General features: G+C 34.5%; 1 protein-coding gene across 2 annotated transcripts in view; it reads left to right on the plus strand.

The window, feature by feature from the left end:
- Positions 1–19,375, plus strand: part of PSME4 (proteasome activator subunit 4) — a 109,408-nt gene that overhangs the window by 63,035 nt on the left and 26,998 nt on the right. For both annotated transcript variants that reach the window (XR_009009880.1, XM_007190021.2), the window contains exons 14-26: positions 1,977–2,127; positions 3,969–4,067; positions 4,288–4,357; positions 4,825–4,892; positions 5,539–5,754; positions 6,271–6,428; positions 7,986–8,081; positions 15,171–15,226; positions 16,237–16,293; positions 16,530–16,585; positions 16,679–16,777; positions 18,095–18,157; positions 18,431–18,526. Coding sequence is in view for 1 of the 2 variants with exons in the window: in XM_007190021.2 (XP_007190083.2) it covers positions 1,977–2,127; positions 3,969–4,067; positions 4,288–4,357; positions 4,825–4,892; positions 5,539–5,754; positions 6,271–6,428; positions 7,986–8,081; positions 15,171–15,226; positions 16,237–16,293; positions 16,530–16,585; positions 16,679–16,777; positions 18,095–18,157; positions 18,431–18,526 (1,285 nt within the window). In the remaining variant the exon portion in view is untranslated. The remainder of the gene's footprint in view (positions 1–1,976; positions 2,128–3,968; positions 4,068–4,287; positions 4,358–4,824; positions 4,893–5,538; positions 5,755–6,270; positions 6,429–7,985; positions 8,082–15,170; positions 15,227–16,236; positions 16,294–16,529; positions 16,586–16,678; positions 16,778–18,094; positions 18,158–18,430; positions 18,527–19,375) is intronic.

The following is a 19,375-nucleotide window of genomic DNA, read 5'->3' on the forward strand; positions in this document are numbered from 1 at the left end:
AGGGGAGGGTGGGACGAATTGGGAGATTAGGATTGACGTATATACATTACCACGAGTAAAATAGATAGCTAGTGGGAACATGCTGAGCTCAGCTTGGTGCTCTGTGACAACCTAGATGGGTGGGATGCGGGGTTGGGGGGGGGGTCCAAGAGGGAGGGGATATGGGGATATATGTATACATATAGCTGATTCACTTCATTGTACAGCAGAAACTAACACAACATTGTAAAGCAATTATACTCCAATTTAAAAAAATTTTTGAAAAAAAGTGGTTTGCGAGATTTCATGCTGGAGATTTCTCACTGGACAATGCTCCACGGTTGGGTAGACCAGTTGAAGTTGATAGCAGTCAAATCGAGACATTAATTGAGAACAGTCAACGTTATACCACACGGGAGATAGCCGACATACTCAAAATATCCAAATCAAGTGTTGAAAATCATTTGCACCAGCTCGGTTGTGTTCATCACTTTGATGTCCACATAAGTTAAGTGAAAAAAACCTTCTTGACCATATTTTCACATGCGATTCTCTACTTAAATGTAATGAAAACGTTCCACTTTTAAAACAAATTGTGATGGACGATGAAAAGTGGATACTGTACAACAATGTGGAATGGAAGAGATCGTGGGGCAAGCGAAATGAACCACCACCAACCACACCAAAGGCTGGTCTTCATCCAGAGAAGGTGATGTTGTGTATATGGTGGGATTGGAAGGAAGTCCTCTATTATGAGCTCCTTCCGGAAAACCAAACGATTAATTCCAACAAGTACTGCTCCCAGTTAGACCAACTGAAAGCAGCACTCGACAAAAAGTGTCCAGAATTAGTCAAAAGAAAATGCATAATCTTCCATCAGGATAACACAAGACTTCATGTTTCTTTGATGACCAGGCAAAAACTGTTAAAGGGACTTCCCTGGTGGCGCAGTGTTTAAGAATCCGCCTGCCAATGCAGGGGACACGGGTTTGAGCCCTGGTCCAGGGAGGATCCCACGTGCCACAGAGCAGCTAAGCCTGTGCGCCACAACTGCTGAGCCTGAGCTCTAGAGCCCGCAGGTCACAACTACTGAAGCCCGTGCACCTGGATCCCGTGCTCCGCAACAAGAGAAGCCACCGCAATGAGAAGCCTGCGCACCGCAAGGAAGAGTAGCCCCCGCTCGCCACAACTAGAGAAAGCCTGCACACAGCAACGAAGACCCAATGCAGCCAAAAATAAAAAAATAAGCCAACAAACAAAAAAACTGTTACTGCTTGGCTGGGAAGTTCTTTTTTAAAAAATATTTATTTATTTATTTATTTGGCTGCACTGGGTCTTAGTTGTGGCATGCAGGATCTTTAGTTGCGGCATGTGAACTCTTAGTTGCTGCATGCGAACTCTTAGTTGTGGCATGTGGGATCTAGTCCCCTGACCAGGGATCGAACCTGGGCTCCCTGCATTGGGAGCGCAGAGTCTTAGCCACTGGACCACCAGGGAAGTCCCTGGCTGGGAAGTCCTGATTCATCTGCTGTATTCACCAGACATAGCACCTTCGGATTTCCATTTATTTCGGTCTTTACAAAATTCTCTTCGTGGAAAAAAATTTCAGTTCCCTGGAAGGCTGTAAAAGGCATCTGGAACAGTTCTTTGCTCAAAAAGATAAAAAGTTTTGGGAGGACGGAATTATGAAGTTGCCTGAAAAATGGCAGCAGGTAGTGGAACAAAAGTGTGAATATGTGCTCAGTAAAGTTCTTGATGAAAATGAAATATGTGTCTTTTATCTTTACTTAAAAACCGAAGGCACTTTTTGGCCAACCCAGTACTGTGCAAGGCTGGTGCTTCTTCTCAAGTTACAAAAGGACAGTTGGTTTGTGATCCATGTACAAATTAAGTAGCTATCACTTGCATAGTCATGACAATAGATTTATCTAATCAACAACAAAAAATGTTAAGCCAGTTTTTAGTTGCTAAAATTTTACTTTCTTTGGGATATTTAGATGCTTCGGACTTATAGAAAGTAGCACATTGGAGCAAACAAGAGAAGAGACAGAAACTGAGAAAATGACTCACTTGGAGAGTTTGGTCGAATTAGGTCTGTCTTCTACGTTTAGTACAATCCTCACACAATGTTCCAAAGAAATATTTATGGTAAGAGTGCATTGCTGCAAAGAATTAAATTCCAACTTGTAGTTTTATTTGATGTTTTAAAAATTGAACTTCAAGTTACTTTGTCTGCATATCATGCCAGCTTATCCTTTCTTTCCATACTAAAATTTGAAAAAGATGGGGAATTCTCTGGCGGTCCAGTAGTTAGGACTCCGCACTTCCACTGCAGGAGGCACAAGTTCAATCCCTGGTGGGGAACTAAGATACTGCGTGCCTCATGGCATGGCGAGGCCAAAAAAAATAATAATAATAAAATAAAATTTGGAAAAGATACAAAGTTGAACCTCATTATTTGCAGATTCTGTATTTGCAAATTCAACATAGTGTACTTGCTAAAATTTATTTGTAACCCCAAAATTGGTACTCGCAGTGCTTTTGTGCAAACTTTTAAAAGTGGCAAAAATTTTGAGTTGTGCGTGTTTGCAGCTGAAATCAAATAAGGTGACACTCTGCCATCTTGTTTTAGCTCTCATACTGTAAACGAGTGTCCTTTTTTCATCTATTTAATGCCCGGTCTTTCACATTTTTGTGCTTCTTGGTGATTTTGCTTTTTAAGATGGCCCCCAAGAGTAATGCTGATGCACTCACTGTCTAGTGTTCTAAGCAAAAGATAGTTGTGATGGGCCTAACGTAGAAAATATTAACATGTTTTAGGTAAGCTTCATTCAGAAATGAGTTACAGTGCTTTTGGCTATGAGTTCAAGGTTAATGAATCAACAATGTATATTAAAGTGTCTTCAGACAGAACCACACATAAACAAAATTATATATCCATGTATCCATCAGTTGATGAAAATGTAACCAGAGGTTTATAGGAACTTAATCCTGTATTTCCCCTAAGAGCTACGGTTCAGTATTTGCTAATTCAGTGCCCACAGTGATTTTATAGAGCATAACTACTACAAAAAACAAGAATTGACTGTTTAAAATTTACAGTAAAATACTACTTGGGAGAAAAGTTTTGAAAATTGTTTATGCCATCACATAATAGAAATTAAATCCCAAATATAAAAATCTGGCAAACTATGATGAATGAGAAATAGTTTGTCCTCATAAGGCATTCTGTGAACATTCACTTATTCAGTATTAGTCGATACCTATTATATACAATATGGTCTTTATTTCATGTTTTCTATTCCACTACTCTCTTTCCATTTCTGTTTCTACCTTCTCTGAGATTATCATTGTTCAATGTTTATCCTGGTTAAAAGCTAAACTGCCTTACACCTGCGTGAAATATTTACTAAGATTATGTTAGTATAAAGAAATTAACATAAATAATCTCTTATTTAACCAAAATCTTTTGAAAGGAGTTGTTTATAATTTGCAGCATTGTCAATCCATGTTTAGAGCTAATTCTTTAATTCAGCAATTAAATTAAAATTCTGTGACTTGATTGTAAAATTAAATAGAATGCTTCACGTCTTTTAGAGGAGAGAAAAATATAGTTCGTAGTTGTCAGAATGACAAACTGTAAATATTAGGTATTACCCCAAATTCCCTCTGTTATATTGGATTGGCCAACAAGATAATTAAATAGCATTTGCTTCCAGCAGCTCTGGTTTTGTGCTTAGCATTTCTGCAGCAAATAAAATCTTGTGCCGCAAATGTTTTGTTCACATTAGGGTTTTGTGCAAAGGTTATTCATAGACCTGAATGTAGCATTATTAAGCAAATCTTTATGTATTCAGATGGTTAAATTTTTCCTACTTGGTTATTTTTAGTATAGTCTGAGTATCATTTTCTTTGGTGTTTCAAAAGATGTTTAATTTTCTTAAAGGTGCTGGTTAGACATTTTCATTTGTTACATTATCTTTTAATAGGTGGCCCTTCAGAAGGTTTTTAATTTTTCTATTTCACATATATTTGAAACAAGAGTTGCAGGCCGCATGGTGGCAGACATGTGCCGTGCTGCAGTGAAGGTGAGTTGGGGTTTTCTGGACTGATGAATTAATGAATCAATAGCCACGAGTTTTATGTGGTTAATTATTTTAGACATGCTTGTCATTCTTAAAATACACGTTTCTTTCAGTAGCTGCTTATAGCCCTTATTTGCCACTGAAAATAGAGCTAGTGTATACTTTGTGACTATTCAATATTTGTGCCTTTCAAAAAAACTTATTTATACAAATATGTTTTCAGTGCTGCCCGGAGGAATCTTTGAAGCTATTTGTTCCCCACTGCTGCAGTGTTATAACTCAACTTACAATGAGTAAGTCTTAAGGTTATTATTCTGTATTTGTAACTTCAGAAAATTTTTTTCTTGGTGTCTACAACTCTGTTGATGGAAACAGATTCTCTAAGCTATGCAGTATTTTAATTTTACAGTTTGGGGTAAAATTGCTCAAAACAAGGTATCATCCAGGTTGACAGGTAGCTTAGAAATTTTACTCTATTACATTAATGTTTTCATACATACAAGAAGCATTCAGCTGTTGCCATAATATCTGTTATTTTGTGAGATGTGTAGGGGCAGGCGTCCTGGTTGGTGTGTTTATTTTCTTGAAAATTGAGTTTTCACCTCCTCTGGAGCAAGTCCAGCTTAATGAAGAAAGAAAGAAAACTCCATAAAAGAGACTTTTCTCAGCTATTAGAAATATTAAATATAAATACTTTTAAATGATGCATTTAATTGGATATTTGTTTTTTTTTCCTCTGATACTATTTTGCTATTTTTAGATGACGATGTATTAAATGAAGAAGAGCTAGATAAGGAGCTACTATGGAATCTTCAACTTTTGTCTGAGGTATTGTAAATCTTTGGAATAAGAAAATATTTCTTTGAAAATGTTGACTTGCTCTGAGGATTTATCCTGTTTTGAAAAATTAACTTTAAAACATGTAAAGTCATAAGTTTGAAAAATGTCTTTATGGGACTACAAAAAGTCAGATCATCTCATTTTCTTATTATAAAAGGAGTATGGTAACTGTTGACTACTTTGTGGTCAACGCTCTACCTGACTTTTTACTGATTAATTCTACCGTGGGTAACTGACTGAAAAGTGTATCAGATTTGGCATCTTCCCCCCCACCCCACCCCGTGCTAAATTTGGCCAGCAGTCAAACTTCAGTTTCCTATAGGGGTTAGTTCAGAAACCAAAGAACAGAGAGATCCATTTAAGTAAGTTCTGTCTCTTTAAGGAGGTGGCCTCTTGAAAAGGATGTTATGGCACTTCAGAGCCTAAACTCAGAAAATGTGTTTTGAGAAAGACTGTGCTCTTAAGAAAGAATTCATTGTTAGAATGTAATTAAAATGATAATCCTAAAATGAATGAAAGTCATTTTAAGAAACACTGTTACTGTTTTAGACTACTTTAATGGCCAAACATAGTTAACTTTAATTGTTGACTCTTGATCTTTTAACCAAAATATCTTTAACTGTTTTCTTTTTAGATTACTCGAGTGGATGGGAAGAAGTTGCTTCTTTATAGGGAGCACCTTGTAAAGATTCTCCAAAGAACCCTACATTTAACCTGTAAGCAGGGTTACACTCTGTCTTGTAACCTTTTGCATCACCTTCTTCGTTCTACTACACTTATCTACCCTACAGAATACTGCAGTGTGCCAGGCGGCTTTGACAAGCCTCCTTCTGAATACTTTCCTATCAAGGCAAGCATTTTCAATAATTTAGGGTTCCAGGATATATTGGGTTATTTTTCTAAGGGATTCAAAGTGCGGGTTTTTTTCCTTGTTGTGTATTAAGGTGTCACTTCTTTATTTTTAACGTAGATTACTAAAACTATTATTGGAATGTTTTAAACTTGGAAAGTGTGATGTAGCTCTCATCTAGCTCTAGTTTTCTTCTTTTCTGGTTGTATGTGAAATGACTTTTTAATGCCATATTTAACCTCCATAGTTCCATATAATTTGGGGGTGGAATGCAATAGCCTTACATAAACTTACTGTTACTCTTATAGTAAACTCATATTTGAGTGGCTCTTCAGGGAGACCTTTTTCAGGAGTGATAATGAAAGACTCCTATGATGTCTTCATACCTTTTTGTGTGCATTTGCTGCCTTAGGTTTGGATTACCTATACAGTTTCTTTTAAGCCTTTTAAAGTATGTTTGTATGTTGGGGTTTTTTTTCCAACTTCTCAACTTGCTAATTAAATGCTATTTTCTAGGACTGGGGTAAACCAGGGGACTTGTGGAATTTGGGGATCCAGTGGCATGTTCCTTCTTCTGAAGAAGTGGCTTTTGCCTTCTATCTGCTGGACTCTTTTCTTCAGCCTGAGCTTATCAAACTCCAGCGTTGTGGGGATGGAGAACTTGAAATGTCTAGGTTAGTTTTCTTTTATAATCAGTTAGTGTTATATGGTTGTAGACTAAAAAATTCTTTTTGTGCCTCTCCCTCTCTCAATGGCATATCTGATGTATTCATTTTCTTTTTTAAAAAAATTAATTTATTTATTTTTGGCTGTGTTGGGTCTTCGTTGCTGCACGTGGGCTTTCTCTAGTTGCGGTGAGCGGGGGCTAGTCTTCGTTGCAGCGTGCGGGCTTCTCACTGCGGTGGCCTCTCTTGTTGCGGAGCACGGGCTCTAGGCACATGGGCTTCCGTAGTGGCTCGCGGGCTCTAGAGTGCAGGCTCAGTAGTTGTGGCGCATGGGCTTAGTTGCTCCCTGGCATGTGGGATCTTCCTGGACCAGGGCTTGAACCTGTGTCCCCTGCATTGGCAGGTGGATTCTTAACCACTGCACCACCAGGGAGGTCCCTGATGTATTCATTTTCAATGTGTGTTTTGAATGTCTGCCATAAATGTGATCAGAAAACCATTTAATACATTTAAATGGTTTTCTAATCACATTAATATAATATAAAACCATTTTATAGTTTAATAACAGAAATTTTGTCATAATATTTAAACATCTTAAATAGAAAAACTCAGAGTTTTTTTCTAGTTTGTTTTTAGTGCCTTCTATTTAGCAGTGTCACTTGTGCGTCTTTTGGGAAGTGTGTGTAAATATGCCCCCTTTGTAAGGAAATGCCTGTTTTTCTAGATTCGCCTTAGATTTTATCGGCTTGTTTCTTTTTAGTAATTCGTACTATTGATATTAATATTACTTAGAGAAATATCTCTAAGATATTTTTTCTCACCCAAAGAGCTTTAGCACGAAACAATCATTTGAGACCACTAGACTTTTATAGTTTGAATCTTTGAAAGTTCCTAAAATCATAGTAAGAAAATTACTATGTGTCAAATAACAGGAAATTCTGATAAGCAAATCCAGTAGGAATGGGCTTGGAGGAGGAAGAAGTATGATTGACTTATGTTGGCTATGTGGTACTCTGAACTGCTTTTTGGAGTAAATGTTTAGCTAGTCTTTTTTTTTTGGTTTTTTTTTTTGGTTTTTTTTGGCCACACAGCATGGCTTGTGGGATCTTAGTTCCCCAACCAGGGGTTGAACCTGGGCCCTTGGCAATGAAAGCGCTGCATCCTAACCATGGGACCGCCAGGGAAGTCCCTAGCTAGTGCATTTTAAAAGACAGACTATAGTGGAAAATCTTCTGTAATACTGTTTTCCCTTTTTGTTAGTGGTTGTGATCTTTGGGTAAATAGGGAATTAAATTCAGAATTGCTTCACAAAGGGCAATCAGTTGTTACTTGTGATTATTTAGAGCCTGTTTAAATGCAAGCAGGTCTAATATTATCAGTAAATATCTGTTTAATTACCTTGTACTATTAAGAGGGTAAACTGAAAACATTCATCATTTCTATGCCTTAATTTTGTATATTCCCACTTGATAAAGTTTTTTACTTCACCTTAAACTCTACAAGGCTTTTTCTTAAATAGGGATTTGGAGTCTTCTCAAATATGAAAATGCTTTTTATTTTTTCTAGAGATGATGTTCTACAGAGTCTGACTATAGTACACAACTGTTTAATTGGCTCAGGAAACCTCCTACCTCCATTGAAAGGAGAGCCAGTTACTAACTTGTAAGTAAAAATAACTACTTTACATATTTTGCTCTTTTGCCATTTGGCATATGTTTTAAGACTTAGTCACATAATGAGTCACTGGTTCTGTTATTGGTGTTGTTTCTGTATCACTTTAACCTTTTTGTCATTGTTAGGCCAAAAACACCTGAGGCACAGTTTAGATCTATAAATTTTAGGGCTTTATTCAGATTTTTCATATGGTACCAGGATAGAATAACTTTCAATGCTAATCAGTTTTAAAATATCAACTTAGAGATATTAAGTTCATCTGTTAGTTTACTGAGTTAATTAAGATAAATTCTTTAAAAAAAGAAAGGAAAACACCTTTTTTTTTTGGTGTGCAATCAATGGTAAGGATTTTCTAGCAAAAAACCTGGGGTGTTTTTTAATAAAAATTTGTTCTATGTTATTCATTATGATTTTGAACTTTTGAGATCCACCAAGTTGCTTTTACAAATTTAAGTGCTTTTCAGAGTATTATTATTTCGAATGAATGTCTTGATTTAGTCTATTGTCAGTGTTACCATTGAAGTTGAAAAAAATTGAGTTTAAATGAAATCAGCTGTACATAACTTTAGCTCACTTATCAAGTACAGAGATGCTAGTTTCAGTATACCATGTTAGATCATTTTCTCTGAACACCAACATCTCATTGCTGAGTAAGTTAATGAAAATCACACAAAAATGAGTAAGGAACCCTTGCCCCCTCAGAAAAGCAGAAGGGGAGAATTATTTGTTGATTTTGCAACAAAAATCTTAAAAAGTTTCAAGGAATGGTTTTAAAATGTGGCTTGCTTGTCTTTCCGTATTCTGCATAATCAGTTGTTTGGGGGTCATACATTTTCATAATTCCCACTTATTTCACTTATCTAAAAACTGTTTCTAGGCATTGAACTTTTTAGATTACTCATTAGATTTAAGAGGGAGAAGTAGGGTCATTTCAGGTAAGGAAATCTGTTTTAAGTTTGCCTAGGAATTTACTGAATTCTTTTAAAGAACTTTTGTTTTTCATCAGTTTTATAGTTTGATATAAGAGCAATTTTACCAAAATTCATTTTTGTCAAGAGAGATATTAAACAATATTTTAAAATGAGAGACTTACAGAAATGGTTTTGATTTTCCTAATGATCTTTAACAGTATGTAATTAGTAAGAACTTAACTTTTACAGCATGCCAAAAAGCTATTTCATACATAACAAATTGGTTATATCAGTAAACTTAGTTCTGCTTGAACGTGTTGAAGTGTGGTCCTTTAATCCAATAATTTATCTAAGAGCAAAAGCATTTATCTTCTGTGTATATAATTAGATTATTTTAGTATTGAGTGATGATTACGATACACTTAGGAGGCTTAGAGGTTTCCGTTGCAGTTCATTTCAGCATGGGGCCAATGTGCACTATCATAGTGAATTGAAGCAAAGTCTTTATCCTTTGAAATAAATGTGCATTAGGACAAATGTTCCATATATATTTGGTTATTATAAAGCCAGTTAGATTTGTATATAATGAAATGCATTTTCAATAAGGAAAACAATACCATATTATTAAAACCTTATTAATGCCACAAAAGATAATTAAGCAGATTGTTAGCCCATTTTACTGTACATTATAAGCTATAAAATTGACACGAATATCCCTTTATGGCTTTTTTTTCAGAAAAATTGAAAAGGAAAGATGATTTAGATTTAAAAGTGTTGTGTTTAGAATTTTCACTTAATGAAAATTTGACATAATAAAACCTAATGAGATAATACAAAATTATGTTTAATATAAATGTGTTTATATATTTTAATTATAAAATATATTTTCTTGTATATTTAATAGTACATAATGAAATAAAATATACAACGAGGAAAACTTCAATGATTTTAATCACTGAACAGTACACATTTTTAGGATTCTTTATAGTTACGTACACCTACTCAGTGTAATGATTATACAAAGTACAGTTAGAGATGAATGAGCATCCCTTTGCCTTTGAACTGTCAGAAGAGAGAGTTTGTAAAATCTTCCCTGGGCTTTTAATTAGTTCTTAACAGAATCCTTTTTTTAAAAAACCGATTTCTAACTGGTATCAACCTTCACCTGAAATTTTAATTTATTTTGGCAATGTGTGACTTTTTACATTGACTTTATATAACATTACAACTTTTTTTTTTGCAGATAGTAAGTTAGTTTTCACTAAAGTAAAATAAAATAAAGCTAGCCTTTTAAATTTCTAAAATGCTTATTCTAATATAGGTCAATAATTATTAAAATCTTCTAAGTGTAAATTGATTTGAAAGAACCAATCAAATAATTTGAATTGATGGTGCCATTGTTGTGTGATAGTGAATCATACTGCCTAGTTTGAAGAAGGAAGATCTGTAGCATAATTCTTGGAGATTACAGTAGCAGGTCAGTTTGAAACTAGAAGATGAAAAGACTCTTTTTTATTTTGGACATGAGTTATTCCAAAGGAGATAGCGTAAAATGTGCCAAGTTGAGGAGGAAAGGAAACGCATAATGGTGACCAATGCTCTAGTGTAATGCCTAAGATATCCGGTGGTGTTTGGCTGTGGTATTGTGGGACATTATACGTTTTCTGAAATACCAGACCAGTTTTTGGAAGCACCTAGCAGCTCAATTCTTTTTTTAAATTTAAACGTACATTTTTCTTATATACATCTCAATTAGGGAAAATATTCTAGCTGCTTTAATTATTTTCTGTCGAATCACTTATTATTAAGTTTGCCTTGTGCACGTATTAGTAGTATTAGTCTTCTGGCAAATTGCAGCAGTAAAAAACCAGAAACTTATTTCAGTTCTGAATTTTCCTGTAAGGAAATCTTAATTGCTAATAGAGTATGCGGGATCCCATTGTTCAGGGAAATGGCTACCACATGTGAAAAACAATTTTCTATGCTACGTGATTAGAGACTGACAAAAAATAAAAAGCTTAGATGAGATGAGTTGATTGTCCTAAGTATAAAGTAAATTATATACCTAATGGTACCTACACTGTACTTTTTGGCCTTTAGCAATGTAAGGTTACTAAGTATCTTGTACATATTATAAATTTTACTGTTTCAAAGGATGGATGAAATAAGGTCCTTTGAGGGTTTAATTTACCCTTAATTGGGTAAATTTTTTTAGTTTAGTTCGGTTTGAAATTTAACAGTTTTGTCAGATACCAAGGTGACTGAATTAATCTTAAAATGGAACCTCTCTATTTTGCTCTTGGAACCTTTAGTTAATGATTTCATAGAAACATTTGTGCTATAATTTATACTCATAGTTCTACCTTTATAGATGTGGAAGTTGGATTATGTCTTTCCAGGGTCATGTAGGAATTTTGGACACTTGCCTTTAATCCTCAAATTGTCATTAATTTCTCCTTTTGCAGTCCATTTCTTTAGAATCTTTTAGGTCTAACCAGCTATCACAGGATGCAAAAAACTAACATCTATAAAAACAGGGTTACTCAAGGTAGAGGAGTCATCATTTTTCATCTCAAATATTTCTTCTTTACTTTGTGCCCCCTTTCCTCCGATAGATCTGTTAAGTCATTCTTAGTTAAATCATTCTTAGGAGCTCAGCTTTTACTAACTTTTCACTCAAAAAAAAAAAAAAATTCATACTTAAGGTCTAAGAGTTGAGACCATTTCATGAATATGTGAAAGGATGTGTTGTTATGCGATGAGGGGCAGGGCTAGCTAACCTCTCTTGGCACCTCCAGGAAACTACCCAGCTCTGCTGGGGGAGCTGCACACAGAAAAGGAAACAGTTACTACTCCACGGTGAGTAACCCTGTTTTCTCCTTATTTCATCTTCTGACTGTTTTCATTGATTTTTAAAAAAACTTGTGTGTCAGACATGGAAATAGTTCTTATGCTCCGAGTTAATTTTAAACCTAGCGGTATGTAAGATTCTCTTTACTTGGCAACCTTTTGTTCACATGGTAGAGTCAGAGACAGCCTTTCATTTTTGTTTATAGCTATTGTTTATGCCCAGGATTGAACTGGATAACAGAACACAGAAATAGGCCAGTTGTCTGTTGTGAAACACTTGTTACCTTGAGGGAAAAAAATTCTGTTAGTGGCTTGGTTTTTATACCTTTTATGTTTGTTTTCATTTGGGAGGGGAGGGATTTGGAGCAGGGTAGGTTGTTCTTCCACTTACAGAAAGGGAGAATTATTGTTTGCAGTTGTTCCGTGACAGTCCACCTAGCCTTCATTTGCATATTTGATTTGTATTGTATATTTTGTTTTTATGTTACTGGTCATTTCTTCCTTTTTCACCATCCTTTCTTTCCCACCAGTGATTATTTTCATCGTTCTACTCTAATCAAATCTGAAGAAGATTGCCATCTAGTGGTACAAATAGCATAGATGTAGAAAACTTACAAGTTTTTTTTTTTTATTTTTAAAGTGGTACAGATATTAAACACATTTTGTTATAAATTAGGTGGCTTGGTGGTCCTATGTAGTTGCTATGAACCTGATTTAACTTGATTATTATTGTATAGATGGTATTATTTGTAATATGTTGCATTGAAATTATTTGTCATACTTTTATTTTTATATTACTGTTTGTAAAATGAACCAGTGATGAGTAGAATGAATTTCACTCGGGGTGGGGGAATGATGGTATTTGATTTAAATTGTATATATTGCTACTATAGTGTTTAATCAGAATGCAGATTTATAATTGTTGATAGCACTTTAAGTCTACTCAGCTAAGATTATGTACATAACTAAAAGTTACAAGAGCAGATTTAAGTATCAGAGAGTACAGCCCAGTACACATAGACTTAAAATGTGACCACAAAGAGATACAATCATAAAGTCTTACTTGGGTAATGGATAGACATTTCTTTTAGAAAATTATTCTTCTAAAGATCAGAAGAAATATTTAGTATAAATATGTATTTATACTCGCTGAGAAGCATTTGGTGTAAAAGGTGTCAGTACAATCAGAGTTTAATTAATTTGTTAGATAAGAAGAGATCAATTAAAGCTGAATCTTAGATAAATAAGCATAAAAGAAACTTGAGATGGATAAGAACAAATAAAGTAAAGCTGAACTATATGTCTAAACAGATGCCTTCTATACTCTTGAGATGTGTAAGATGTGTTTTAGTTCAGGTTTTAAAAGTAAAAGCCTAAGCCATTTTAATTTAAATCTATTACTTAATATTTTAAAATCCCACACAGGTTGATATGTTTCTAAATAATTGTAATAAGTGATAAGTACTTCATCAACTCTTCTGATAGGGAAACAATTCAGAGTGACACATGGATTTTTAGAATTAGCATCACGGCACTTAGATGAGACTTGTTATTAAATGTAGTTATAGTGTAATTGGTGTTATTAGAGTCAGAAAGGCATATAAGAAAAACATTTCAAATTCCCAACTGATAGCCTTTTGTTTGCTTGTTGGTTTGTTTGATATAGTAAAAAAAATTTTCAGGATAGCTTACTATAGTGATTGCTTTTTAAAATGTCATTTGTTAAGAGTAATTTTGTGACAATAATTAAAATGCATGCTTGGTTCAGTATTGTGTGGTACTAGGTATGGACTGGGTGGGGTACAGTTGTATTCCTACTTTAGGAAACAACTTATGTTTATAGCAGCAGTGAAGAGACGTGTACTCTCATGGGATAGCTTATGGCCAAGTACTTCCCCATGCTTTACCAGGGAAGGCGGAGGGGGGTGGGTAACAGTCTTACGCCTAATGCTTGTTACTATGTGAGCACAGCCTTTTCTCTTTCTTGGTCAAATCTAATTTCAGTAAAGATGTTGGACTTCCCTTGAAATTCATTGTGAAAGAATCTGATTTCATTTTTTAATGACTAGACTCTGGATACATATATATTTTTCAATCATACATAATTTTACAGAATGTTCAAGTTTGCAAGCTGTTGCCAAAAGTTGAAACTTTATGGAATGAAAACCAGATTTTAAGAAGAATTTGAATTTGAAATTCTTGAAATTCTCTGAAAAGCAAATTAGCATTTTATATTATGAAATATTACCATTCTTTGTTTATATTCTGTAGGCTTGGTTTTGAAACTTGGGACAGTACTGTTGCCATCCACGTTATGGCGAGGAACATAGTTAAATAATTGGCATTTTAGTCATCTTAATGTTATTTATTACCCATTTAGATAAATCCCAGAATTCATAACAACCAAACATTAGGGTAGAGATAACTTAATTAATTCAACTTAAAAAAATACAGTACAGGGGAGGGGTATGTTGATTTCAAAATAGTGTTTTCTTCATTACAAGTGTTGTGTAGGCCATGGATTATGAGCAATAATTATAAAATGTCTATTTATTACTAATTAGCCTTGTATAGGATACGCTTACCCCATGTTTCCTTGGCATTTGTGCCTGTCTTCCTTTTCTTAGAAAGTATTATCGCTTTGTTTATAAAAAGTTATTGAATTGAATCTCATATTTTGAAATAAAGTCTATTTATTTTTCATTAAAGAAAATTTAGATTTCAGATATAAAGGTTCATATTCCCCAATAGAATCTGTCCATACATACCTAAAAAATGACTTTTAATGTAGTATTTTTACATCTGAACATCTTCAAAAGTAGTGGCATTTTACTGCAGATGTCAGGAGAGATCAGTTTAGCTGGTTTTAAGAGGAAGGGTAAAGATTATCTAAAGAAGTGTGTCTGCTGTATATTCTACAGTAAAATTTGATGGTGATTTTTTGGTGTCTAGTTTTAACCTTTATTATAACATTGTAAAGCAGACTTTTTCTTGTATAAATGTTTAACATCAGATTTAAGCTTTTACACTTGAGTATTGAATACCAGTGTTACGTTCATTTGGGCAGTGAATTCCCCCCCCCCCCCCAAAGTCGTTACATTTAGTTAACATTTTTTTAAAGATGAATAATACTGTCCTTACTGAAACAGATAGAGCATTAATCTTCAGAAAGCTAGAGTAAAGAATTGAAGTACTGAAGATGAGAGATCTGTGTTTGTTAAAGATCATCATTTAAACATTCTAGCAATGACACTTTTCCCTTTAAACCTCCTTATTGGTATTATTAATAAATACAAGCATTCTTGTTTTTATACAGGGTACCAACTATGGTGTCCTTGGAAGAGACAAAGTTGTATACTGGACTTGAATATGGTATGTGAATCCTAATCTGAGTAAATCTGTATGGACTGTTTTCATTAGTTACTGTACAGGGGTTAAAATGGGATAATTTTGTTGTTACAGTTTTTCTAGTCTCTTTTTTATATATAAAATGAATATTAATTACTTAATATTATCTTTGCTTTTTCTGGAGAAAGTGGGTAATTATTATATAAAGAATAGCCAGTAAAAGATAGATGCTTTCTATGTGCAAAGGCAGACTTTCATATATTGTAATGCTCATTTATGGTTAGAATTGTTACAGAACTGTTGTATTATACTTGATGTAAACCCTTACATATTCTAACTATCTTTATAGTATCTTTCTATCATAGTGAGTTAAATTTTATATAAATACTTATGTAAAATATTTTGTGTTAATGTAATGTTCTGAATCTAACATTAAATTTAGCACACTTCCTTATTGCTGGATTAACATTGGAGTTCATTGCATACATTAATTAATTAGGTGTAGTTTGTTTGTTTGTTTGATTTGGGTCACCACAACTAATTAGAGAATCCTATGCATTTATGGCCTCTAATTAGAGGATAGAGCCTTTGAAATATTGGCAAAGATAGTTTTATCTCCCTCCTCCTTGCCTGCCTAATAAAGTTTTGTAAGCAGGTTCTTATAAATGTGAAGGTTTTAAAAGTTATTCTATATCATGCCAAGCTACTAACCAACTATGATAAAGACAGACCCATTTGGTTTTTCTTTGTTTTTGTTTGTTTGTTTGTTTGTTTTGTTTGTTTGTTTTGTTTTAATTTTTATTGGGGGTATAGTTGATTTACAATGTTGTGTTAGTTTCAGGTGTACAGCAAAGTGAATCTGTTATACATATAAATATATCTCCACTCTTTTTTAGATTCTTTTCCCATATACAGACCCATTTGTTTTTTTCCTGGATACGTTATCTCTTCTTGACATAACTGTTGATATAAACTTCAAAGCTCTGGTCAGCATTCAGTGTGTAAAATGCTTTCTCTCATTTTTTAAAAAATAGATCTATCCAGAGAGAACCACCGAGAAACAATTGCTAGGGTCATAAGGAAACTTCTTAGTAAGTACATAAATGTATTTAATTTATGTTTATTAATAAATATTTAGAAATTTTATTTTATAGCATGTGTGCTTTTACTTAACCATTTTAAAATTTTAAATGGTGAGAATATCAGGCAGTGGTTTTTTTTTGGTTCGTTTGTTTTTTGTTTTTTTCTTTTCTTCCTTAACTAGTATATCAGGAGTCCTATAGTAATTTAAAATATTTTAACCAAAATTCCTTTCCTCCTATTATAGACCACATACTTAATAATTCAGAAGATGATACCAAGTCCTTGTTTCTTATCATAAAGGTACAATTGTCATTTAACAGTTGCATAATTGTTAATATGACCGGGTTTGACGTGACGACTCATAAATATAAAATTTGAAATTCTTTGACGCAGATTACTGGAGACCTTTTGCAATTCCAAGGATCTCACAAGCATGAATTTGACTCTCGTTGGAAAAGCTTTAACCTAGTAAAGAAATCAATGGAAAATCGGGTCAGTATTTTCACCTAAAACTGAATTTTTTTTAAAGGTGTATGTATAATATTGATATAACCACCTGATTTAGCAATTGTTTGGCATACAGAGGAGGTTCCCTATAAGTAAAAATAGTAGATTTTCGAATATTATATGATGGTATAATCAAAAGGATCCTAGAAAAAATGTACTTCCCTGAGACAAACTCTTCTGTCGATTTCCATAATAGTCTGTGGACTCTCAATGGCAATTTCAAGTCTGATAACTTGGCAGCAGCTTTCTTACCATGTAAGAAACTGAAGGAGTAAAAAATAGGAATTGTCCACAGGCATGACTTTAAAGCATTACATTTTATGTAATCTTATGTTATATTTGTTCTCCAAGAGAAGTCAATACAAGCTTCCCTGGGAGCCTGGAAGAAAGAATACTTAAGTCAGCCATTTGATGTTCATAGCAGTGTTCTTCTATAGGAGACTTTTGTTGAAATTGAGTCTGAAAAGGTTATATGAGTTCATTGTTTAGGCACAGGGTGCTGCATGTTTTAGACAAAGGGAATGTCATGTGACAGGGCAGGGAGATGTACAAACATGGCATGCTTTAGCAAACAGTGTTTGTAGGGAAGAGTGGCAGGAAGTAAACTAGGTCATTTCTAGTTTTGTCCCAAGAAAATGCTTCAGTTTTACATTCAGCAACGGGGGAGTCATTAAAAGTTCTTAAGTAGATCTGATGTAAATGTTGGAAAGATCATTATTCAATTCAGTGAATTTTGAAAAGCTCTGCCGCCGCTGTGAACAATAAGCAGTAGGCGATTGAGACTGGAAGCCGGGAGGCTTTAGTTAAACTATTATAATTGTTCAGATGGGAAAGCACAGCCTGAATCCAGTCACTGGCATTGGGGTGGAGATAAGGTGTTTTAAAAAAAAGATGGAATTGTGGGGACTTGATGACTAATGAGATACAGGTGTGAAGGAGGAACAGTCTGCGTTCCAGACATCTGCCTTTAGTGACTGGGTAGAACATTGGGGGTGGGGGAGAGCTTAAAAGATAATTTTTACAAAAATAAAATATGTTATATTCTGTAGTAAACATACACAACTACCCAGAAAGGCTGTTTATAAATGTAATAGAGTAAAGCAGTTTTCTTAGTGGGCTGTTTTTGTAGTTTTAGTATTTGACTGAATAAAAGTCTGATGATTTTAGAATAAATGAAATACCTTCAGTACCCACCAGCCCATCCTATACCTTCTTTGAACTAATTTTTTGTTAAGGGATTCAAGGGAACCATTGTTGAAGTCATTTAGGGAAAATGTTGAAGTGTTTGCTACTGTTTTTCAGCTCCATGGGAAAAAGCAACACATCAGAGCGCTATTGATTGACAGAGTAATGTTGCAGCATGAGGTAAATAGCTTTTTAAAATCATGATGCCTTTTTTTTTGTCCTGCCGTGCTGCACGGTTTGCGGGGTCTCAGTTCCCCAACCAGGGATTAAACCCAGGCCACAGCAGTGAAACCCCGGAATCCTAACCACTAGCCACCAGGGAACTCCCCACAGTGACTTTTTTAAATGACAGTTTTTCAGATAAATATTAATTATTGGTGTTACTTTATAATTAAATGAACTTTTAGTAAAAAACTTTGAGATTTGCTTTACACTGTTTTTTTTTTTTTGTAGCTACGAACACTAACTGTTGAGGGTTGTGAATACAAAAAGATACATCAGGATATGATTAGAGATCTTCTTCGTTTATCTACAAGTTCATACAGTCAGGTAAGGCTAGTCCAAACAGTCTGGGCATGCCCCCTCTCACCCATTTTGTAACACGCAATCTAAAGTTTCCCCATTTTAACAAGGGAATTTAAATAATTTATTGGCGAAGAAAATTTACATTTTAAATGACAAATATATTCAAACTAATCTTGCTTCTCTTTTTAAAATAATGTTTATTTTTGCTGTTTGTAATTGCTTCTCAAATTTTTTTTAAAAATATATAACTAACGTTGGTAGATAGTGCTAGTGTAATGTTGATGCCACTTAAATTAAATCACATTATGAAGGCTTGTCTGTGAAGGCCATATAATTCTTCCTAGGCATTCTGCTTGAGTTCTGGAAGCTGATACCATGTGAATTGTGGGGTCCCTCCTTTCAGGTAGCATAAGACCAAAAATTTATCTCTAAACACAGAGAACTGGGAAAAGTAAAGAGATTCATGTACAGCCAATGATTCTGTCTTTATAAAATAGTGTAAATTAGGAAACCAATCTAACCCAGAGATTTTGCCTAAAGTATTGTTTTAAAAAGTTTGAAATATGTACAGTGTATTGCTTTTACTATAATCAGTTATTCATTACTATTTAACTAGTTCATGGATTATAAATTTATACTGAATCTTTTGTTTGGGTTAAAAATATGTGGCCTAGGGGCTTCCCTGGTGGCGCAGTGGTTGAGAATCTGCCTGCCAATGCAGGGGACACGGGTTCGAGCCCCGGTCTGGGAAGATCCCACATGCCACGGAGCAACTGGGCCCGTGAGCCACAATTACTGAGCCTGCGCGTCTGGAGCCTGTGCTCCGCAACAAGAGAGGCCGCGACAGTGAGAGGCCCGCACACCGCGATGAAG

The sequence above is a fragment of the Balaenoptera acutorostrata genome, chromosome 12 (genome assembly GCF_949987535.1).
Source record: "Balaenoptera acutorostrata chromosome 12, mBalAcu1.1, whole genome shotgun sequence".
Classification (NCBI taxonomy): Eukaryota; Metazoa; Chordata; class Mammalia; order Artiodactyla; family Balaenopteridae; genus Balaenoptera; species Balaenoptera acutorostrata.